This window comes from Globicephala melas, chromosome 3 (genome assembly GCF_963455315.2).
Source record: "Globicephala melas chromosome 3, mGloMel1.2, whole genome shotgun sequence".
In the NCBI taxonomy this organism is placed as follows: domain Eukaryota; kingdom Metazoa; phylum Chordata; class Mammalia; order Artiodactyla; family Delphinidae; genus Globicephala; species Globicephala melas.
Window position 1 is genome coordinate 142,879,999 of NC_083316.1, and position 25,083 is coordinate 142,905,081.

Sequence of the window (25,083 nt, forward strand, 5' to 3'; positions counted from 1 at the left end):
TAGGATAATGTTTTCAGGTGTGACTGAAGCAGATGGTGGGTAAAGTCCTGGAGCATAGATGGCAGATATGCTCTGTGCATCTACTGCCTTTCCCCCGCTCGTTGTCCACGATTTTTTTAAGTGGTGATACCACCGAAACCCGGGCATCCTCAGAATCATTCTCAACACAGCCTTCCAAACAGCCGCTCCCAATCTATCAGAGTTCACATGGAACTGTTCTCTCTGGCTGTAGCTCTTTCTTTCAATCAGAAAAATTTTAGGAGTTGAAACCATCACAAAATCTTATTCATTTGGAAACAGATAAATCAGCACAATTTGAATTGGTCCCCATTTCTAAGGTCATGGGGAATCCAATCACACAGATAGTTAGACTTCGATTTACATGGGGATCTTGGAAAACACACATACACACCCACACATATACAAGACCATATGAGTTTAATGAATGACATATTGCTGTCTTTGCCTGTTTCCTCTTGCTTTTTAACGGATTGATTAAACCCAGTTTTCTGTACGTTTGCTGTGGACTCTATACCCATTCAGAATGATACTTTGAAAATAGTTTGGGGGTCAGGGAGCCCCCGTAGTGCATAGAATAGGAACTGGGTAAGGACATAGCCCCTGGTTACATGCCCATCCCACGCTAAGTATTTTAGTAAGAAATCCTGGTCTGTAAAGTGAGCCTGTATAAGTTCCAGCTTTCTCCCCTGTACTTTGGAACCTGTGTGTGTCGGTACAGATGGTCTCTGTCAGTTGTAACAGTCATGGGGAAAAATGTAGCATAAGTGAACAAAATTAGCAAATGACATAGCAAATAGAGAACCGCGTACAATTTGACTGGGGGCAGATCTAGGGACTGAGAAATTTCCCAAGTAGTGGTAGATACCAGGTAGAGCATTTAAGGTGCTACCAAGGCATAGATTTTAAGGAGGCATGGATTTTACAGGAATCAGACAATTCTGTGATGTGTATTCCAATACACTGGAATAGCCCTAGTGCTTTCACTGTGTTAGGAGTGCTCTTGCATTGTCTGTATTTGTATAAATTAAAAGGCAGTTCTGTCTGTACTATAAGAAATGAATTCATGCTGAACACAATTTCAACAGGTTCATGTAAAGAATGATTTCACAGCAACTATCATATCAGGCCCCTGGAAAATGGCCCCTGAACTTCAGTTCTACCTCAGTCACTCAAAGGAATTTAAAAATTGGCTCCCAGCCATCCTTCAACATGCAGTTTCAGATATGCCTCAATAATACAAACTTTAAAGCCTATTGATTGTGAGTTAAAATCTGTTCCTGCCAGGGCCCCGCTGCTAAGTGGATGTCAATGCCAACTTCGCAGTGCCCTGGTCAGGACGCTTCTGCAACCAGGAGCCTTGAAGAAGGTGGAGGGTAACACGGCTGCGAAAGAGCCACTTTGAACTTCATAACAAAATTACGAGAAAAGCTTTGAACTCTACTGGCTGATAGCTGCTATCAGTGGTTATTCAAAGAAATGTTTCTTACTTGAAATCTCGAGAGTGCCTTGGGATGGGGAGATGGGGAACTGGAAATACGATTTCCTGTCCATCACCTCCCCTCCTTGTATGTCACCATCTTCCTTTTTTGTCACCATGCTGTTTGGGCAAACACCATGCAGACGGGGTGAGAGGGTAGATTTGGGAATAGACAAACCTGGCCCCTGTCACTTGCTAGCCATGCAATCGCACTTCGCTGTGCCTCAGTTTCCTCATCTACAAAATGGGGATTATAATCGTTCTAACCTCATAGAATTGTTTTCAGAATTAAATGAGATAATCTATGTACAGTGACTGACGCTGTGAGTGGCAGATAGTCATTGTGCAAAAACCTTAGCAGTTAAAATAGTAATGATGGTCGTATTGTTATTAGAAGAAGACTTTGGGGGAAAGTCACATTGATTAAATGTGAGTACTGGTTCTGATGACACTGATGTATTCAGTCTACCTTTGCCAGATCATCTCACAAGAATATCATGCCTCTTATATGGCTCCCAAACACTTATGAATGAACTAAATATTTCAACTCAAACTTCATTCATCCATTGATCTGTTTCAGGGATGATTCTTCTTCAGCTGTGTTCCTGAGCCCCTAACATTTAAGCTTTAAGGGTACCTTATTTCCTATCTCTTTCTGCCACTCCCACCCTCAAAAAGGGTAATAGGCTAGTGGTTTTGATGCCTCTGTGCTATTGTTAGTTGTGTTTCCTCTCGCCAGGAGTCCCTTTCCTTTTCTTGTGAAGATTGCCCAGACACCACCTTTGCCAGGAATCCTTGTTTGGCTCTCCACCACTACCTCCACCTGGCCAGGCCGAACCAAGTGTCCCTTTTCTGGGTCCCCACAGAACCATGTTCTTACATGAGACCATCCTGCCCCTTATCAGGTGGTACTGAAATGATGTGTTTTACTCTCCACCTCTCCCACTAGACTGTGAGCTCTCCGAGGGCAGGGCTGATGTCTTATTGATTTCTGTATCCTCAGCATCCAGCAGAGTGCCCTTTGGAGGCCCTCCTACATTTTATTCATTCACAATGATCTATCAGTAAGTAGCATTTAATGCACCGAGCAGTGGATCAGGAAATACGATTTCAAAAGCGATGACGAAAATTAACATGCATCTGAGGTGCCTGCAAATGCCTCCACACACATAGTGCATCTCAAAGGAGGAAAACAGATTTCTTCTACCTGAGTGGAAACTCTAGCCTGGTTCTTAAGTTTGCTTTCTTCATACCTTACCCTTTCCTCCGCAACGCCCAATTCAGGGCACATCCCCTGGGCTGCAGCTCTTGGCTCATTTTTCTGAGCTTCCCAGATGAACAAACCAGCAGACAAGCAGTCACGAGGACCCCAAGACGTAAGCGTGAATCAGGGGAAAGTCCACACGGCAATTATCTTCACTCAGCAATTTGGCTGCCAGGAGCTCCCTGCCATGGGAAAATAGAGGTTGCAGCAGCCTTCTGTGCGGCAGGAGAACTTCTGGACCCAAGGCCAGCTCCGAGGCACTGCCCGTACCTCCTGCCAGGACGGCTGCTCCTCCGCGTGGCCTGATGTGGCTTTTCTTTGTAGGGATCCCCCCGTGATATCCAGGAGAACCGCATGGTGGAGAGGGTGGTGGCACTGGCCAGTCCTTCGAGATGCAAATACGTCACCCTCTCTGCTTCTCCTCCGCTTCTTCCCCAAACTAATTAACTTGGTTTTAGTCTACCTTATTTATCTGTTCATTCATTCAACAGGTGCTATTTGTGAGGAAGATACTGAGGATATAGGGGTGAATAAAATAAATGGACATATCCACCTTCAGATAGTAATAAGGGCTTTAAAGAAATGTAAACAGGCTAGTAGGATAGAGCAGGTAAGTGGGCAGTTTTCAAGAAGGCAAACAGGGAAGGCTTGAATGAAGAGAAGAAGCAGGTCCGTGAGTATCAGTGATGTGGCGAGTAGGGGAGAATGTTCCACAGAGAGGGGACAGGAAGTGTGAAGACTCTGAAGATAGAATGGTGTGGCGCGTTCAAGCAACAGAAATAAAGATGGCACATTGGCTGGAGGTTAAGGGGCCAAGTGGAGTGTGGATAAGGACCACTTCCAGAGGTGAGTGAGAGAAGCAGTTAGTGCCCGAGTAGGAGAGACATGCAGGGCATCATAAGGAGTTTGGGTCTCTTTCTACAGGCAATGGGAAGCCATTGGAGAGTGCCAAGCAGGAGAGTGACATGACCCAACTTCTATCATTAAAATAGCATTCTGGGGCTTCCCTGGTGGCGCAGTGGTTGAGAGTCTGCCTGCCGATGCAGGGGGCGCGGGTTCGTGCCCCGGTCCGGGAGGATCCCACATGCCACGGAGCGGCTGGGCCCGTGAGCCATGGCCGCTGAGCCTGCGCGTCCGGAGCCTGTGCTCCGCAACAGGAGAGGCCACAGCAGTGGGAGGCCCGCGTACCGCAAAAAAAAAAAAAAAAAAAAATAGCATTCTGGCCGCTGTAGAGAAGGGAGAGAGACAAAGGGAGATATAGATGCCCGCGTACCGCAAAAAAAAAAAAAAAAATAGCATTCTGGCCGCTGTAGAGAAGGGAGAGAGACAAAGGGAGATATAGATGGCATATGGCAAGAGCGGAAGCAGGGAGAACCTCAGGGAGCTAGTCCATTGAGAGATGATGGAGACTTCAGTTAGAACCACAGCAGGAGAGAGAGAAGGAAGTGGATGTTTTCTTGACTGAGTCCATTTCAGCTGTGTAGATGGATACTTCCGCTCATGCCCGTTTTCTGAAATATGCAGCTATGGTTGTATGAATTTGGACATTTGGAGAAACCTCAAACCACTTGAAAAAATACATCTGGAGCATTTTTTTTCTTTTCTTTTTTGGCTATTTGTATTGTGAGGTGGTTGCAATGTAACTTTCTCTGGTTGCTCTCATGACATTCATTGCTGACCTTTGACCCCTCTGTCCTCTTTCCCAGGTCGTCCCATTCCACCTACATCCTCGTCTAGCCTGCTCCCATCTGCTCAGCTGCCTAGCTCCCATAATCCTCCACCAGTTAGCTGCCAGATGCCATTGCTAGACAGCAACACCTCCCATCAAATCATGGACACCAACCCCGATGAGGAGTTCTCCCCCAATTCATACCTGCTCAGAGCATGCTCAGGGCCCCAGCAAGCCTCCAGCGGTGGTAAGGAAACTGTGGTGTCTGAACATGTTGTGTGTGTGACAGTCTCGAGTGTCCTGCAAAATGACAACTCTGAAACAAGGGCTGGGGAGAAGGTGGTGTGGGGAGCGGGGAGGTGAAGCGCGCTTGTCGTTTGGTGGCATTGCAGTTCCAGAGTATGTTTGTTTAAAGGGTGCAGTTACTGAAGAGGCATTGCTTAGCTGAACAGAGTGGGAGGAATTTGCCCACCGCTGCATGTGAGAGCATGCAGGTCTCAAGGGAGAAGTGCAGAGAGACGATGGAATATTGAATGCTGTATTACTACAATTCTGGTCATAGCCAAGTGACCCCGGACACCCTCATGTGCCCAGTGTGTGTGCATCTCAGATCTCTTGTTTTTTTGATGGTTGGCTTCTGACTCTTTCTTGCTTGTTTAGATGATTTTGCGATTAAAATGTGTTCCCTTGACATGAATGCTGAATGTCTGGCCAAGTCTGAAGTGTTTGGGGGGTGACCTCTCCTCTAACCCTCTATTTGTCCCACTTCACTTGAAATTAACAAGCTGATCGCGTGGTACCATGATATATACTGCCTCTGAATCCCTGGTTCTCATGGTGAGTTTCACATTCACAGAGCAAAGGGACTGCTCACAGCGTTCCATTCCCCTTTTGAGGATTTTGTGGTACCCGCCTCAGTTCCAGATCTCTAAATCTTAGATGGAATTGTCCCAGGTCCCACACTAGCCCTGCCTTATTTCAATCTCTGCTGTTGGTGGTATGTTCACAAAACATGTGAGTGTCGGATTGAGCAATATCTAGGGTTAAGCACCCATGGGCCCAAGGAGAGACATTTGCAAAAATTAACTGCTTCCGACCCCAAGGCTTTGGAGTTATCTTTTGAGTTGGCCACTCGTGGTGTTCCTTAGCATGTCCCATCAAAAGCAATCCAGAGCTTTCCATGCCAAGAGTGTTTCTTGATGGGATTGTGTTTTAGCTCCACCCATGAGTATATGCCACCAGTGGCCTCAACCTCTACAATTACAGAGGACCTCGTAAATACATTTAAGATGATTCATTCAGGAGATGGAATGATGTGCTGCTACTTAGGATGGCCTATGCCCTTCTTCAAAGCCAGGCCTGATATATTTAGTAAACTCATATTCTTTTTCAAAAAAAATTACCTAATCAAATCTCTCATCAAATGAGCAATCCATTGTTGATATTATAAAGGCCTTTAATCTACCATAAATCTTTATTAGAACTCATCAGAACTTCTAGTTTGAGAGAAATGTGATTATGGCACTCTTAAAATGACATTACATCATTGGGGTGATTGGTTTATCATTTGGAGAAGAGACATCAATCATGACTAGCGTAACCACACAGTAAATGAATTCAACCTTTCTACCGCGGAACAATGACACTGTAATTGCTCAAAATCAGGCTTAGAATGAAATCGGAAAATGCTCTTTCTTCAAATATGATGTTAACTTAATGGAATATATTATGAAAAATCATGTTTGAGGAAATACTATATAATTAAAAATATGTGGAAATATATTCCCTTTTTTTCTTTCATCAGAACCTGATTTTAGCTACAGGATCTTTTTTTTTTTTTTTTTCTTTTTTGCTGCAGAGATTATGTTGCATTTAATTGAACTATCCTCGCTTATGTTTTGCTGCCTTTTATTTCATACTATGTAATTGTGATGAATATTGTATTATAAAGTACAAGACGCTTTTGAAATGAGGCACACCTGCTGATAGCTTTTTAAAAAAGATGATTATTAGCAAGAAAATGAGCTTTTAAAAACTATATCCTTTTATGCATATATGTATACCCAAGCCAAGTTGATTTCCATAAGAGGGGTCAGTTCTTAATCTCAGGGCTATCTAGAATGTTTGCTTAGTAATAACGCTGTGAGTGATTTCTTTTGGACGTTGTATCAGATTGTGAGTGGTTGATAGGGAGTTTTTGTTGATTTTCTGCCTAATCAAGACCTCATGTTGGTGGACACAACAGATGTGTGTGTTCAGAGTCAAACTTATCCATTTTTTCATCACTCACACCAATTTGTTCGGCTCACTTAAGATTGATAGCAATTTAAGCTTCAGTAACGGCAAAATACCACAGACAATTTGAGGGTCCATTTTCATCCCACACAAGAAGTACCGTGATACGATTTCTTCACCCTTAGGGGTGAAGACACCAATGTGCAACATCCTTGTTTTCAGGGGGATACTTACCTGAGAACTGGTTAAAGCTCCGGCCAACACGCAGCCATTCAAAATTCTTGACTCTGGCCTAGCGCTGAAGTGAGTGCAAATCAAGTTCAAATGTGTGTGGTCACGTGTGTGTGTGTGTGTTCACGTGTGTGTGTGTGTGCGTTGCAGAATGGATTTGGGGTCCAGGACAAATTGGGGATTCTATCAAGATCTGAATGCAGTTGCCATGAATTTAAATTTGACATAAAGGATTGAAAATAGAATTTGACACAGAAGGTGCAAAGTACAGAGCCGCGCCTGGGTGTTCTGAATTGAGTTTGATGAAAAGGGGCTGGATTTTTCGGTTGGTGCGGAGGCACAAAGCAAGCGACCATGTGATTGATTATGTTATGTTTAGCTGGTTAATAACACAGAACTTTTGAATTTGGTCTCTTGGCAATGACCTTGTGCTTTGAAGATCTGGTCCAGTTTGGTCTTCGCCTCTTTCTTAGGTGAAATAAAACCCCTTCCAACACTTTCTTCAGTCCATATATGACAGTAAAAGAATTATTTCCTGCTGTCCTCTTATTGTTGCTGTTATGACTTGACGTTAGTGAAGCCCATCATTAGGAGAGTGACTGCACTCATTTCCTGCCCAAAGAGTCTCTGTTCTAAAGAGACAAACTGGACATAAACTGTACGACTAAAACATTTTTGACATGAACACCTCCTCAAAGCAACAAAAAAATTTCACCTTTATGGTTCCACCGTCATTATTTTCTATGACTGTAGTGCATTCTTTAGTGGGCGGTACTAAAACCTTGGCACCTTTGCGGCCAAATTGCTCTCACCTGCAATCTATGCCAATCGTGCAGATACCCAGGTACAGCTAGTGAGATGCTTAGAAGAGGAGCGTTTCCCATCACCTCAAGCATTTTCTTCCAGATGGCTGAACTCCAGCAAGTGGCTTATCCCGTGTTCTGACCTTCTGCCAGGACAGGTCAGCTTCAGAGATGATTCTTGTCTATAGCAGCATACTTTCAAATCTATGAAATAACTCACCTGGAAGAAAAAATCTGGATCTCAGTGGCAGCATAATGGAGGCTCCTGCCGATGGACAAATAAGACTACCTTCCAAATCAGAATGGGGTTTGCACTTTGCTCTCAGAATATGGGCAGAAAATACCCGGCCAGCCACATTATGGTCTAAAAGCATTGGCTTACCTCCTCCACTCTAAGAGGTTGAGTTTTCGTTTTCTTGAAAGTCTAAATAGAAGGAGTTTGGAATACTCATTAGTAACATCAAATGATACAGAAGAAATGTAACCAGTATGCCTCTGCCAGGACCCTTTCCATAGGTTCTGTGTGGCAAAGGAGCTGTCCCTGCTGGAGAGTGTCAGTTTGTTAAAGTGCATTGAAAGTGCCCAGCTTTTTTTTTTTTTTAGAACATCTTTATTGGAGTATAATTGCTTTACAATGTCGTGTCAGTTTCTGCTGTATAACAAAGTGAATCAGCTATACGTATGCATCTATCCCCATATCCCCTCCCTCTTGCGTCTCCCTCCCACCCTCCCTATCCCACCCCTAGGTGGTCAAAAAGCACCAACCAGCTCTTTTTCAAAAAGCAACGCCTTGGTTAATTCTAAAGAACGTAATACTTCAAAACAGCAAGCTTCCGGTTCCCTAGAGTGGTCCAGGAATTCAGTTGCCTAGCTAATTTAATGATTCTCTTGTTTATCTGGCATCATAAAGCAAAAGACCTTTACTCATTCAATAATTCAGCCATCCGTTCATTCATTCATTCCTTTTCTTACATCTTCCCTATAATTTGTGACAGCTTATAACAATGTTTTTTTTAAACTGGAGAGCTATAAAATGATACAGTAAGGATAAAGGGAAAAATCTAGGGTGAAGAACGTACACGTAGGCTTATATACTATACATAAAGTCCTGTTCCGTTATTTAAGATAGAAAACTTGATTCTAAGCTTCCTAGAAACCAGAGCAAAAAGAGAAAGAGCAAAGCTGCACAACATCTGTGAGATAAAAGCAAATCAACTGACAGCATCGGGGAAATTCTGTGAATGCTTATAGTGAGGCCAGCAAGAAATCTCTCTTCCAGGAGATGATGTGTGCATTCCAGATGAACGATTCTCAGGAACATGCCATAATTCATACGCTAAAGAATATCCTGTCAAAATGTCTTATAACCTCCCTCCACATAAGCCATAGAGAATATTTTCACTTAAAAAACCATTCTACTAAAAAAAAAAAAAAAAAAACCATTCTACTAATGCACCAGAATTGCACAGCCCAAGGGCAAAACTTGACTTGGTCCATCCATAGACCTTAGTTCTATAAAGGAGCGTGTAAACCGTATGGCCCATAGACAATAGACCTTAAATATCATTGCTCATAGCTAAATATTTACAGGAATTAGCCAACTTTGGGGTGATAGTCGCCCCCCAGAACCTGAAAACCAGATGTTCTATGTTACAGATTTGTCTTGACAGCCACGGAGAAGTGAGAAATGATATCCTCTCCTGGACACTAAAGCACTGCCCTAGACAGCCTCACTCATCTGGCTTCTCCCACCATCCACGGGGCTGGATGTGGGATGAGGAAGAAGGGAGGGGTGCACAGAAATTTTTTAAGTTAATGAAAGGTCTTCCCCTTATATATTTTAGGTTTGGGGAAGAATTTTTCCTTTCATATGTTACAAATTTTCTTGCCTCCTTAGACAGATTATGCGCACTATAATTTAATTTAGTTTAGGATTTCCTGAATAGCTCACAGCAATTCTTATGCGTATGGGTGATTGGACTGTGCTGATAATACGAAGTCATTTTCTTTTAGAAGTCGTTCTACACCGTGAAGCTGTTTATCCGACCTCTTTTAAGGTCCCGCATTTTAACTTTAGTCTGTTCTTTCTAGGCTGTTGTTTCTTCTCTCAGCTTCACTTCATTACGCAGAAACCTCCGCTGGAGGATTCCTGGTGTCAGTCCACAATAGATGCTCAATAAGTATTTATTAAATAAATGAATGAATTAGTGTCTTCAGTAACTGCTAAATGTAATGTTTTTCATCATGTATGAATGAAGAAAATGGATCCTAATGGGGAAGGAAGGCAGGTTAGACTATCCCAGCTCAGGGAAATATACTTATTTTACAAAACATACTCAACATACTTATTTTTTGTTTTGTTTTGTCTGTTTTTCTATGCTCTAGAACTTTGTAGATCGTCTTTAAATGAGAAGGTTTTGAAAAATACTTTTTGTACATATCATGACAAGTAGTGGCAGAGCCAACGTAAGGGCCGCAGAGGGGGCCCCAGGTGGGAGCCTCAGTCAAAGGAGTCCCCGCCTGTCTGGGAGAGATTTCATTCTTCACTCTTGATTTGGGCATCAGGAAATCGAGTCCACACGTCATTTCCTCTCCCAAATTGGGTTTGTTTTATGTATGAGTCCCTTGGTTCCCATTTCTCCTCCATCAACTTGGATGTCGGGGTCAGATGTTCAGAGCTGCCTGTAATCCCCTTCTGGTTCCAGGCATTGGTTTGGCCACCTCTCCTCCAGAGGGGTTCCCAGCATACCAGCAGCATGGAGTGAGTCCTGGATGCCATCTCAAGGCTGAGGAGGGCACACTCACCCCCTACTCTTGCCCTAAATGCAAAGCCCATGGGATTGGCTCTCAGCCCGAGGCCATCTTCTCCCTCCATGCTAGCTATTATGCTGAGCATTTTATATACCTTACTTCATTTACTTTCATTTAACCGCCACCACATCCCAGTGCAGCAAGAATCGCCATCATACCCATTCTATTGATGAGAAAACTGTGGCACAAAGAAGTTAAGTGACCAAAGTCACAAAACTGGGAAATGAAGGGCCTGGGTTTCAAACCCAACCTTCCTAATTCCAGAGACTTTTCTCCCCACCCCTCTGTTAAATGTTCACCTCTAAAACATTTGTGTGGCTTATTGAAACAGAAGACAATGAATGCATTGCATTAAGGGGCATGAGTTACAGTGTTCAGAAGGTCGGGAAAAAACTGACACAGCATCACAAAATACTCCTCACCTCCACTGCTTGGCAAACACACATCTCCCCTGACTCTTTCCAGAAGATTCTGGTTGAATAAGTTCAGGAGGAACCCAGGAACTGTGATTTCACTCCTCTCTTCGGATGATTCTTAGGGTCTGGCAAGTTTGGGAAGCATGAGTGTAATGGGAAGGCTCTAAAGCAGAAGCTGAAGAACTTAGTTTTTCTATACTCTGTCCCTGATTCAGTTCACAGCACGATCTTTAATAATCCCGTGCCTCAGTTTCCCTACCTGTCAAGGTTGAGCATTGCCCCGAAAGGTCTCTGAGCTTCCCTTCTTGCTATAACATTCTTTGTGTGTGTGAGTTCCTTGCATCCAGCTGGACCAGACTGTCCCCACATTTATAGGCCCCCCCAAACCCCCCTTACTGCGTAGTGTGGATTTCACCCCATCCTCTAGGGCTTTGTCGAAATTGAGACCTACACAGTCATGCAAAGCAGCTGCTTGCAGTTTCCCTGCAGAAGCTGAGAAGCGTGGTTTGGGGGTGTGATGACACTTGGTTGAAAATGTCAATATCCGTCCCAGCAGGCAGAAAAAGCAAGCACCTGTACCACTGACCTGGGCTCCCAGAGAGCCTCACCCCAGCCTCTGAAACAAGGTCTTCCACTCTGAGATTGGGAATTGATAGTTCTCAGGGAGTCTCTTGACATTGCTAAACAGAGGTTGGACCTTTTCTTGTTTTTATTTGTGCCTTCTTGTAATGCACTTGCGTGTGCATGTGTACACACACACAAACACGTAGTTTGTAGGTTCACCAGTTTCCAGCCCAGCTAGGCCTGGGACTGCTGTTCTGCACCACGGCGCAAATGAGCACACAGGCAAGATGGACAGAGAATTCCTTTGGAGGTGCGTAGCACAGAAGTGACATACAGCAGTGAGATGTTTCTTCTCAGCAAATAATCTTGCTATTGACAAAGTTCCCAAGGTCGATAAGCACTGTGTACCTTCTACCTCTCCATCTCTCTCCCTGGCTTCATGGTACATACAAGATGTCCTATATGTGACATCTTAACAGTTTCCTGCCCCTAACAATTTTTACCCAGAACTTCAGCTTCTCCCAATTTTTCTTCAAGACTACATTTAATTCTAACTAGCTTCTCCCATAATATTAAATAGCCATTTAAAAATGTGGTCCCAGGGCTTCCCTGGTGGCGCAGTTGTTGAGAGTCCGCCGGCCGACGCAGGGGACGTGGGTTCCTGCCCCAGTCTGGGACTATCCCACATGCCGCGGAGCAGCTGGGCCCGTGAGCCGTGGCCTCTGAGCCTGTGTGTCCGGAGCCTGTGCTCCGCAACGGGAGAGGCCACAGCAGTGAGAGGCCCGCGTACCGCAAAAAAACAAAAAAAATGTGGTCCCAGTCCCTGCTAGAAATGTCTCAGTGCTCTATTAAATGGAAAGATAGATTTCTTTTACCAGTGGACAGTTTCAACAGAAGTTATAACCCCAGTCCCTGGTAAATCTCTTAAACCCCTCCCAAAAATAATAATTAAGAATAACTGTAGGGCTTCCCTGGTGGCGCAGTGGTTGAGAGTCCGCCTGCTGATGCAGGGGACACGGGTTCGTGCCCCGGTCTGGGAAGATCCCACATGCCGCGGAGCAGCTGGGCCGGTGAGCCATGGCCGCTGGGCCTGTGCATCTGGAGCCTGTGCTCCACAACCGGAGAGATCACAACAGTGAGAGGCCTACGTACCACACACACACACACAAAAAAAAAAGAATAACTGTAGTCTATACTAGTTTGATTCAAATCATAGCTCAGCCACTTTCTAACACTGTGATCGTGAATGACTTACTTCATCTATGCCTCGTTTTTTTTAATCAGTAAAATAGTAATAAAAGTCTACAACTCCTAAAGTTGTCATGAATATTAAAGGACATTCTGATGCATCTGAATATCTTGAAAGGAGATTTAGATGGAAGAGAGATCAGGTTTGATGTTATTTATTTTTTACTTTAGCAAATAAATACATTGTGATAAAATATACATAACATGAAATTTACCTTTTTTTAAATATCATGTTTAAGTGTACCATTCTGCGGCACGAAGTACATTCACATTGTGGTGCACCTGTCACCACCGTCCATCTCCAGAACTTTTTCATCTTCCCAACAGAAACTCTCTACCCATTGAACACTAACTCCCTACTCACCCCAGCCCCTTGCAACCACCGTTTTACTTTCTGTCTCTATGAATTTGGCTACTCTAGGTACCTCAGATAAGTGGAATCACACAATGTGTGTCTTTTTGTGACCAGCTTATGTCACTTAGTATAATGACTTCAAGATTCATCCATGTTGTGTCAGGTGTCAGAATTTCCTCCCTTTATAAGGCTGAATACTGTTCTTTTGTATCTGTATACATTTCAATTACATTCAAATACATTTCAATTATTCATTTATCAGTCACTAGACGCTTGGGTCATTTCCACCTTTTGGCTATCGTGATTCATACTGCTATGAGCACTGGTGTACAGATATCTGTTCGAGGACCAGCTCTGACTTCTTTTGGGTATATACCCAGAAGTGGAATCCCTGAATCGTATAGTAATTCTATGTTTAATTTTTTGAGGACTTGCCATACCATTTTCCATAGTGGCTATACCATTTTATTACCCCACCAGCAATGCACAAGAGTTACAATTTCTCTACATCCTTCTAACACTTGTTATTTTCTGTGTGTTTTTTTAAAAATCATTGCCGTCATAATGCATATGAAGTGGTTTTGATTTGCATTTACCTAATAATTAGTGATGTTCAGCACCTTTTCATGTACTTATTGGCCATTTGTATATCTTCTTTGGAAAAATGTTTATTCAGGTTCTTTGCCCACTTTGTAATCAGGTTGTTTGTTTTGTTGTCGTTGTTGAGTTGTAGGAGTTCTTTACATACACGCATATCCCGTTTTATTGTGCTTTGCTTTATTGCGTTTCACAGATATTATGTTTTTTACAAATTGAAGTTTTGTGGCAACCCTGAATCAAGCAAGTCTATTGGTGTCATTTTTCCAACAGCGTTTCCTCACTTCGTGTCTCTGTGTCACATTTTGTAATTCTTGCAAAATTTCAGTGTTTCATTCTTATTATATTTGATATGGTGATCCCTGATCAGTGATCTTTGCTGTTATTACTCTGACTCACTGAAAGCTCAGATGATAGTTAGCATTTTTTAGCAATAAAACTTGGTTTTTGTTTGTTTGTTTTGTGGTATGTGGGCCTCTCACTGTTGTGGCCTCTCCCGTTGCGGAGCACAGGCTCCGGACACGCAGACTCAGCGGCCATGGCTCACGGGCCCAGCCGCTCTGTGGCATGTGGGATCTTCCCAGACTGGGGCACAAACCCACGTCCCCTGCATCGGCAGGTGGACTCTCAACCACTGCGCCACCAGGGAAGCCCCTTAGCAGTAAAGTATTTTTAATTAAGGTATGTGCATTGTTTTTTTAGACATAATGCTATTGTACATTTAATAGACTACAGTATAGCATAAAGATAACTTTAAATGCACTGGTAGACAAAAAAATTCATGTAACTTGCTTTATTGCAATATTAGCTTTATTGTGGTGGTCTGAAACCAAACCCACAATATCTCTGAGGTCTGCCTGTACTCTGGATATCAGTCACTTATTAGAAATATGATTTGGAAATATTTTCTTGAATTCTGGAGGTTGCCTTTTCACTCTGTCGAGTGTCCTTTGATGTGCACCAGTTTTTAATTTTGATGTTGTCCCACTTACCTATTCTCTTCCGTACCCTGTGCATTTAGTGTCATATAACAAACACTTGTAAGGGCTTTTTTTTTTTTTTTTTTTTTTTTTTTCGGTACGCGGGCCTCTCACTGTTGCAGCCTCTCCCCCTGCGGAGCACAGGCTCCGGACGCTCAGGCTCAGCGGCCATGGCTCACGGGCCCAGCTGCTCCACGGCACGTGGGATCTTCCCAGACCGGGGCACGAACCCGCGTCCCCTGCATCAGCAGGCGGACTGTCAACCACTGCGCCACCAGGGAAGCCCTGTAAGGGCTTATTTTATAGCAGCCATTGTTTTAATGATTTTTACATAGGGCAGCTCATTTAATCCTTCTTACCAATGAGAACAGGAAAATCAGCCCTTGACGCTGGGAATTGGCCTGACACTAGCTGTTAGGAGCTGGCCTGGCATTCCCAGCTAGGTCATGGTGTTCTCCCCTTGAACCTAAGCAAGCTTACCGAATACCAGCATTCATCAAGACCTCTCTGTGGTTGGGGTAAAGTGAGATAAAGTGAAAGCAAGACCACGTCATAATCTTGCCTGAACACAGACAGAAAGCAAGTCACTATCCCAAACAGAAAAGTACAAAACACCCCCCTCTCCAGGCTGAAATGAGTGACTGTACTTTCTTTACCAATGGCAGTGTTAGCCTCTTCTAGTCAGTCTTCCTATAGATGAAATATATTGCGATCCAATCAGGGTGATTCCCACTGACTGACAGCACCAAACGGAGAGTGAACCGGTTTCTTTGGCCCCTCCCTAAAATCACTGACCACGGCCCTCTCTAATACCCTCTACTGAAGCACCCCATGGTGCCCCGCTGTGTATCTTCTCCCTCCTTGCAATGAGTTAATAAACCCATCCTTGTTTGGTTTGACCACAGTATGTTCCTAGTGGTGTTTTGGCTGGAGGACATTGACACCGTTATGCTGTGGGTTGGTATGATCTCCTGTTCAACAGATGGGAAAACTGTGGAACAGAGAGGTTAAGTAACTTGCCCAAGGATACACAGTGAATCAGCAGTACAACACGAACAAAGAAATCAGTCTCTAGCATGATAAGTATATAGAAATTTAAGTAAATTTTTAGAAGACAGCTCCCAAAAAATTGGTTCAAGAAATAAAAAATAGTTATCATTTCCTACATGGCTCAGGTCTTAAACACTGAATAATGATCTAAGCATTATATCTGAAGGATGGGGCGATGGAAAAGTACATATGTGGATGGGGCAGGTAGAAGAAGAAGCCTAGATCTGCCTTTTTCTAGTGAGAAGTTACTAGGTAATGCCTAAAATTGAAAATGCAAGAAATAGCAGCAAAGCCTGTTATTTATAGACTTGGAGATAAATACCAAAATAGTCAGCTGAAATAAAGGTAAATGTTGTTGCCTCTGGGAAAGAAGAAACTGGTGATGATGCAAAAGGATTGCTATTTTTGAAGCAAACGCTGTAGAACTATTCGATTCTTTAAACTATGTGCATTTTTTTTCTTTTGACAAAAAGAAAAGAATTTTAAAAGAAAGTACAAGAGATTGGTCACGCAAAACACTTAATACAGTGTTAGAACCCCAAATGGTAGCTGTTTAATATCATCAGACGTATTTTCACTCAACAAACGTATGTTGATCAGAGGCTATGTCTCTGAGGTGATACCAGGCGATGTGAACTTGGAAGGTTGGGCACTGGAGCATTTTCATCAAATCTGTAGATTTGTCTTGTATCTGTTTATTAGGGAGCCCTGTGGAGCTGTTAGGGTTTTAGAGCTTTATCCCAGCCCAGACCCGAGCCCTGCTGAAAAATCCCAGGCTTAGGATGGCATGAGACAGAGAAGATATCCTAATGACTGTTCCTCCTCAGCACTAACCCAGTAGCCGTCTAAGTACAGGTCCCATCTTTTCCCCAAAACTTTCCCAACCAGCTCAGCCGAACTCCAGCCAGAGTCAGAATTGCACAAGTATTTTAGTCTGCCTTATTCAATTCAGCACCTCATTACATTCTGAATTGTAATATTCTCTTGGTATTTCATGCATAGAAGTCACTTGTGTCAACATTAAGTTGTCACCACTTCAAGACAAGGGTCATTTCTTTGGTCTTTTTTGTATCATTTAGCCATTGGTACATGTTGAGATGAGCTAAGGCAGACTTATCGATCTAGCTTTCAAAGGACAGTGGTAGACTGGGGCAGCAAAAAGGTGGATGCATCCCCAGTTAAAGTCTTCCAACTTGGGCCAGTTGACTGTTTTTACATCTGAGATCATCTATGATTGTGGGTGTGAGCTTGATCACTGTTAGAAAGAACAGAAAAGGTACCCTAGGGCATGATGAGAAAAGATGCATGTTTGTCCAATCTATTGTCTTCCTTGGATCTAAGGGATCTCTCTCTCTTCATTCTTTTTAGCAGCTGCTCTCCTGAGTTGATGGTGCTTTTGAGCACCATAGTTGTTTCTATTGATCACTTTTTGGTGGAACAGTCATAATCTGGGAAACTAGCCTGGTAGATGCATGGCCTTAGCATCTATACCAGTTTCCCAGGGCCACTGTTATAAGGCACCACACACTGGGTAGTTTAAAACCACAGAAATGTATTCCCTTACAGTTCTAGAGGCTAGAAGTCTAAAATCAAGGTGCTGGCTGGTCCGTGCTTCCTGCAAAGGTTCTAGGGAACAATCTTTCCTTGTGTCTCCTCACTTCTAGTGGTTGCTGGAAATCCTTGGCTTTCCTCGTTTGTAGTAGCATAGCTCAATCCCTGCCTCCATCTTCACGTGGCTCTCTTCTCCCTGTATGTGTCTCTGGGTCCCCAAATCTCTCTTTATAAGGAGACCAGTGATTGGATTTAGAGCTCACCCTAATCCAGTAAAACCTCATTTTAATTCCATCTGCAAAGACCCTATTTCCAGATAAGGTCATTTTCACAGGGACCAGGGGTTAAGACTTCAACATATCTTTTGGAGGAACACAATCCACCCACAGCAGAATCCAACTGAATACAAAGCAAGACAGAGCTACTAGACGTTGGGCGTCAGAGTAGAGCTCAAAGCCTCCTGTCTTATTTCTGTGACGCTGGAAGAAGCATCATCCCTCTTGCCTTCCTCCCACTTGTGTTCTAGATCCCATCTGGTCCCACCTTCACCCTGTGTTAAGGATCCCCTCTGGAGGATCTTTGCCAACAGGATTTAAATAAGTGGAGAATTACTCGTCTCCTTAAAAAGTTTCTTGAAAATGTTGTCTAGCCTCTCTCTACTTTCTCACTTTCCTTGTACTCTGCAACCCCGTATTTTTACTTACCTAATAACTGCTTTTACGACATTCACAAATAGCCCCCATTTGCTAAATTTAATAAATGTCTCATCATATCTTACATTTCCCTTCTTCACTGCTCCTCCCACTTTGAAATGCCATTTCCTTTGGCATCTACTGTTCCACATTCTCTCCATTCTTATTGCTATGTTTCTGGCCACTTCTGTCTTCCCATAGATGCCCCCTTCTCTGTTGCTCCCTTAAATGTCAGGGTATCTGCAAACCCAGGCCCCCTTTCCTTTCCTTTTTATGCACTCTCCCATGGGTGATCATCTACACTCATAACTAAAATTAACTATCTATGAGTTTATCACCCTGATAATCCATTTCTCCAGGTCAAATCTTTTACCCAATATATCTAAATGTCCCCCGTATATTTCTGCTAGGATGTCCAGCAGGCAATTCAAATACAACAGCTCTGAAATGAAACTCAAAAATCTCAGCACATTTAATCCCAAACATATTCTTTCCATCTGATTCGTTTCTGGTATTCCTTGTCTCAGTGCATGCACTATCATCCAATCAGTCGCTCAAGCCAGAAACCTAGAAACCAGGCTTTCTGTTCCTCAGTTCTACGGAGAATAAATTGCCAAACACTATCAAATTTGACTCTTAAATATTTTCGTATCCCTGCTACCACTACCCTAGCTCCAATTTCTATTATCTTTGGCCTGGAGACATAATTGATTCTAACTGGTTGTTCTTTCTTTTTGTCTCTGTCATCTAATTCTTTCTCACATTTCAGTTAGCAGAGTTTCCGTAAAACGCGTATCTCAACACATCTCTCTGCTCCTTCAGACTCTTTGGGGGGACCCCTTGTTCCCTGGATATAGCCTATACATTTCAGCATATCACAGAAGGCTCCTATTCACGTCCCTATCCCCACCTCTCACTGTTCACCCCACTCCGTACATCGTTCCTGCATGTGGCACACTCGTGCTGTAGAGTCTTTGCATGTGGTGGTCTTTCCTCCGGGAAGGCTTCTGGTCTACCTGATCTGGGTTAGTCACCCTTCCATGGTTCCCCATGCTGTTATTGAACTCACCATCTGACTGAACTCAACACTGGATTTAAGCTCGTTGAAGACAAGAACCATATCTGCCTTGTGTCCCATTTTACTTCATGCATTTAGCTAGCACAGTGCCTGGCACAGAGCAGGTGCTCAATAAATATTAGGTGAATGAACAAATAAATAGGAACAAAGTCAGAGAATGGAGGAAAGGTGTGCAGAGGCTATTTTCAGTTTCCGAAGAATGGTCCAAGAAAGTAGTGGGGGCAGACCCTGGCTCACAGGCTGTTTTCCTCATCCTAGAAGAGGTGAAGAATTAAGAAGGCATTTCTGGTTGATGGAATATGCAGTGTGCATGGCAAAGAAAGCCAGAAGCAAGCAAAGAAAACCGGTATAGTTAATATTTCAACTCTAGAATCTGAATAAACCAGTAAAGTATAGAAAAACTATTTTGTGTGGTGCTTTAAAGTTCCAGGACCAGCTTTCCCCCTGATTCCTCCGAGGCCCCCAGCCCTCTCTTTTGTCATTTTCTATCACATCTTGTGTGTTACGATTTCTGTGGCTTATTATCCTATTCCTTTCTGGTGCTTGTAAAATACAAGAATGTGAAGGCACATGCGTTTTTGATACTGAAGCATTTAGGCAGTTATCACTTCAATTAATGTTTTCTGCTAGAGTTGTATTTTAGTGGAAAACAATAATTGTTTCAAAGACAACATCTTGGAGTTGAACCAATTCTATCAGTGAACAGTCAACCATGGGAAGCTAACAATAAAGGCAATGATCAATCGTCCTTTTGCCTTCCCTCTCCCACTCCAAAGGCAGACTTTGCATCCCTTCACTTAAAAAAAAAAAAAAAAACAAGCTGACGGTGTAGCATCTTTTTTAACACCTCAGCAGAACAGTCGTGTCCCCTTCTCAGAAAGACCCCTAATTTATCTTTATCACATTTTCCCACCCCTCACCCTCACTCAGGATCTACGAAGATGCACCTGTGCAAATTAGGACCTTACAAATCCCTGCTTTTCAATTGTGTTGATGTCCAACCGTGGACTGAGTGGGGGTGGGGGTGGGGGGGCAGGGCTCATATTCCCTCATGCCAGCCCCCCAAGTAGTTCCACCGTGCATTTGGTGGCATTCACAGTTGACTGGAATCGCATTTCAATCTGTTCCATCTGATTGGATACTGGGTTTTCTTCCCCGTCTGTGGTAATGGAGCACTCTTTCCAAGTTCCCAAGGTTATTTTCATCTCAATGACCTTTTCCATCTCCCTGGGGCGCCTGGCCATTACCCACCCCACTTTCACTCTGCCTGCTTAAGATATTGCTTTATGTGTTACTCTTGCAGCAGTTGACTGTTGTCTGTGATACATTTCTATTAGCGATTTTACTGGAGCAGTGATCTTTATCAGCCTGTGACCCCGCCCCTATTTCTAGGTGGGTTCTCTCTCCGGTAGAGCAATTTGCTTGAAAAAGTGGCAAGAGATAGGATGGGACACCACCTATTTAAATAAGAGGATGCTGGGATTTCTGTTTCTTTTGCTAACCTGTGCACCTCCTCTTGAAGACTGAAAACTGGTTAGCATATAAGAGACTGAAAATGGGTTGTGAAAATAATTCACAGGGAGGGAAAAAAGTCTTATTACACTGGGCAGGCTTGGCATTTTCTGCCTCTCTTTTTTGATCTCAAATTGCTGAAGGGGTCCAGAAGATAAAAAGAATCTGTGAGACAAAGAAAGAAAATCATGGCAAAGAAGAAAAGAGCCCTGAGGCAGTGGGGGACCAGTGAATCAATCTGTGTCCTAATTCTACAAGAACTCACTGTGTCATCTGGGTGGTCACTTCTCCTCTTGGACCCTCTGTTTTTGATTCTACAGTGTTGGGGAAATTGGGGCCAGATGTTTTGAAAGGTCTCTTCCAGCTTTCAAATGTCACAATTCTAGGAAAAGAATAAGAACTAGACACAACACAGTCCACTTCTAAGGATGTCTTGAGTTGCCAAGTCTGTTAAACTAAAACCGTTGTCTCTTTCTAGATGAATGGTGATGACGGTGACAGTGATGGTGATGATGATAATATTAAATAATAATCATCACTTATCCTTATATAGCATAACATATCTTTGATATTGTCTATTTCAAAGAACAAGTTCATGTACATTATCTCAGAGGTTGCAAATATTTGGCCCTTGGACACGTGAGCCTGCAAACCTATGAGATTTGTCCTTGCTGGTATTTTTTAAATGTTTTTATTTCGGTGACAACATTGAAAAAACAGATATTTTATATAAACATTCATAATCCTGTCTTTCTTGAAATAACAACAAATCTAGCGTTACCTGCCTGCACTACATCACGGCCACCAATATCTGCAGTCAGGTAGAGGCTGCGCCTTTTAGACGGGGTAGGCGTTTCCCACTTAACTTCTCTATGTGGTTGGCTTGGCCTCTGTAGACATTTGAACTGTGATCCCAGTTGTCTAGCTTATGGGTGATGGTGGTGATGATGATGATGATGGGGATGGTAGCACCACTACTGTCATTGATAATAATATCCCTGTTGGTATACCGTTTTTGCCTTTAGAAAACACTATCATATGTAGTACCTATTTATGTTTGTTTGTTTGTTTGGCGGTACGCGGGCCTCTCACTGTTGTGGCCTCTCCCGTTGCGGAGCACAGGCTCCGGACGCGCAGGCTCAGCGGCCATGGCTCACGGGCCCAGCCGCTCCGCGGCATGTGGGATCTTCCCGGACCGGGGCACGAACCCGTGTCCCCTGCATTGGCAGGCGGACTCTCAACCACTGCGCCACCAGGGAAGCCCTGTAGTATCTATTTAAAACCCCATTGCTACCAGACAGTGAGGAGGACATAAAGGGTTTCATTTTCCCCACTTAACAGATAAGACATTTGAGGGTCATAAAACTGAAGTTACTTATCAATGGATAGTAATCAGTCTCTAATGGCCCCAGACTTTCCACTACCAAAGTCTGTTTTGTAAGACTTTGTCTACCTATTCACATGTATTAAGTCATAGTTTGTTTCTCTTTTTTTTTGTTGTTACATGAAAATACATATATATGTGTTTCAGACTATTGGTTTGTTTTAACACACTGAACTAATAAAATTCTTACACCTTGGGCTCAGAACACCCCCAAAGTAGGCTTTTACCTTCATGACTGATTTCTCTTAACTTCCCCTAAGCTACCAGCAACTTTGTCAACTACATTTCAGCTACTGTCTTCCTGTACTCTCAGCGATGAGTTTAATTTATTTACCAAGTAAGATTATAACGGCTAACGGTAAAATTCTTTGGTTCCCTTGCACAGTTACTCTGGATTTCTAGGTGGACTTATCAACAAGTATATACAGTTAAGAGGAAGGAGAGCTTACATGGGTCATGAAAAGGTTAGGTGAGTTCTAGGGACCCTGGACCAAATATCTTTATAACATAGCTGAGTTTTATGCTGATCTGCTAAGGTCACTGCCAAGGCAGCCAGATGGAGAAGACTTCAAACTCAAGTGTTTTGTTGCGGTTGTTCTTTCTGATATGGGAGTATACAGTGTGGAAGATTGCCTCACCTCTTGTTCCAAAGTTAGTATTGGCAGCCACAGAGTGTCAGCACATTTTAATTCAATACCCACAGAACATCCATCGTGTCACAGGGGCTGGGCATTACCTGCATTTGAAGAGCCATCATCACACCAGAGCCAGGTCCCCTGTCCCCCTTCTGGCATTCTGTCTGATACTGATGAGTTCCGCAGCTCTGAGACTCTGCTGGCCCTAACTTGCCCATGTCCTCATAGCAGCACAAGGTCAGACCCCTTTTTCAAAATAACCCAGAGGCTTCTAGGCTTTGATTTTACTCTCACCTGTTTTGGAAAAGAATCAACCTTTACAAAGAGGAAACTTCCTATGCTGAGGAAATTCTGTTTCATTGTATCATCTTGTAAAATGCCTTAAGTCCTTTGTGAAAGGGGCCTCTGGTAGAAATAGACAGACTCTATTCTAGATTGTGAGATGACATTGATAGTGGGCACACTATGGACTTAATTACAGCATTTTGGAGCAGAAATAAGAAATGCTACTTTCAAAGTTGCATGTTAATCATAAAGTCCTAATTTCAGGAATATTAAATGTGGAAAAAACATTTCCTAGAATGGAGGAAGTATAGCACATACATGCTTATAAGCCCAATACATTTCTTTATAAAGGAACAGAAGATATATGCCCGGCTCATATTCATGCCCAGAGTTGCATGTTTTGAATAACTGGGGTCAGATTAGGTTGATCTAAGAAGGATCCCTGTGTTGCAGTGCAACTAAGCTTCAAAGGGACCTCTTCATAGGAGTGGTTTTCCTTCCTGAGGTGAAGGACCAATAGTGCAGCACACCTTCCCCGTTGTCAGGGTGCAGAACCAAAGCAGAGATTGTCTGGAAAGAGCTTTACATGGGAGGGCAAATGACACCCAAAATCCATTGTGCAGCTACCTGGGGACGGAGGTGATTTCATTTTCCAAGCTATCACGTTTCAGAGGTCAAGGCTAGAAAAAGTACTTGAGAAGTATTTCCCCAGCAGGGCTAAAGGTGGGAGCCCATGCCTTTATTCTGTCTCCATCACAGTTCTGAAAAACCCTCTCGTAAGAGATCCAAAGTCTGTGCCTTACTCCTGTCTCCATTTGGACTATTGTTACCTTGGGCAAGTTCTTTAACTAACTTCTCTATGTTTTAGTTTCACCGTTTTTAACACAGGGATAATTATACTTCAAGATCACGTGTGGGAAAAAAAAATGCCTCTCCTTTCCCAGTGAGAAGCAGGCATGCAAGTTACCATTATTGTTTATTAATAGTCATGACACCCCACGTGGACAATGAAATCAAGCCCTCCCCCATAGAACTCAGAAGCTTCCTCCAGACTCCCTCATTAAACCTGACATTTACTCTGAGATTTCACTGGCAGGTAGGCATCACCTTTTTGCTAGGTTTCTTCTTTTCTCGTCGCCTGCATCAAGACCTCCTATCAACAATTAGGCCTGGGCTACTCAGAACTCACCGCCTATAATGATCACAAGAGAAATTCATAATGGGAGAGTAACTCAGTAGCTACTCAGACCAAAGAGTTGGCAGATTGTAAAAACTCTCCACATACCTCAGGTTCGGAGTTTATACCTGTTTACACCAGTTTCCACCGCCCTCCTCCCTCCATAATTGGTCAGACCGGTTCAAGGTTGAACGATAGATGTGAGAAAAGCAATTTCAGAGAAATTCAGCGCACACTTTAACTTCCTACATTGTAGTAGAAAGTTCCGCTCATAAAACAACTAGGCACACTGATGAAGACCCCTGCCAGCGTCCAATTAGACTTCCTTAAACAGGAACAAACTCTTTAACTTCGTGGGTTTCTGGGGCCTGTTTATCTTTTCCTTTTGGCTTATCACAACTCTTAAATTACCTTAGCATATGCTTTGTTGCTGGTATTTTTCTTCCTTTCCTTTGCCACAGGAAACAGAAAAAGATTTTTATAAGAAGCATTTCAAGAAAGTGTTAGAGGGGGAAAAACGTGGGTTAATGAAATAAAGAAGGAAAAAATTTCCAAAGCCTTTTAACACTATGTAGTAGGACAATCATTCAGTACAGGATCAACCCCTAAGCAAGATTAGGTGTAATGGGTGACAGATGAACTGAGTAGGGTGTGTCAGCTTTGAATCCTTATTACCCTAGTTTCTGTGTGCCACACAAATTCAGGCTCCCAACAATTCTGCTTAGCATGTTTCTGAATATGGTAAAATAATACCATAAAAGAAAATGTAAGTAATCAAAGTCCTGTGGTATTTCTTCCACCCAAAGATTGCGTCCCAGGGTGTACATTGACTCCTTGAGAAACATGGCAAAGTAGTTCAATGCAGCACGCATAATCATCTGTTATCCTACCAGGTCTCTTTCACATGGTGAGTACTTTATTAGATAATGAAGTCCTTGAGAGGGGAAGCCTTGTCTTATCTTTAAACCTCTGTTCCCTGTTAAGCGCAGTGCCCAGCATGTCAGAAGCCAGAGATGACTCTGTATTAAATGGATGAGTGGATGGATGA

At 43.1% G+C, this 25,083-nt stretch overlaps 1 protein-coding gene across 6 annotated transcripts in view; it reads left to right on the top strand.

Annotated features, from left to right (window-relative positions):
- TENM2 (teneurin transmembrane protein 2) overlaps positions 1 to 25,083 on the top strand; it is a 3,004,989-nt gene that overhangs the window by 2,588,263 nt on the left and 391,643 nt on the right. For 5 of the 6 annotated variants that reach the window (XM_060296575.1, XM_060296573.1, XM_060296574.1 and 2 more), the window contains one exon: positions 4,469 to 4,678. The exons of the other annotated variant lie outside the window; for it this stretch is intronic. In XM_060296575.1, the coding sequence (XP_060152558.1) occupies positions 4,469 to 4,678 (210 nt within the window). The remainder of the gene's footprint in view (positions 1 to 4,468; positions 4,679 to 25,083) is intronic. 6 annotated transcript variants of the gene reach the window in all.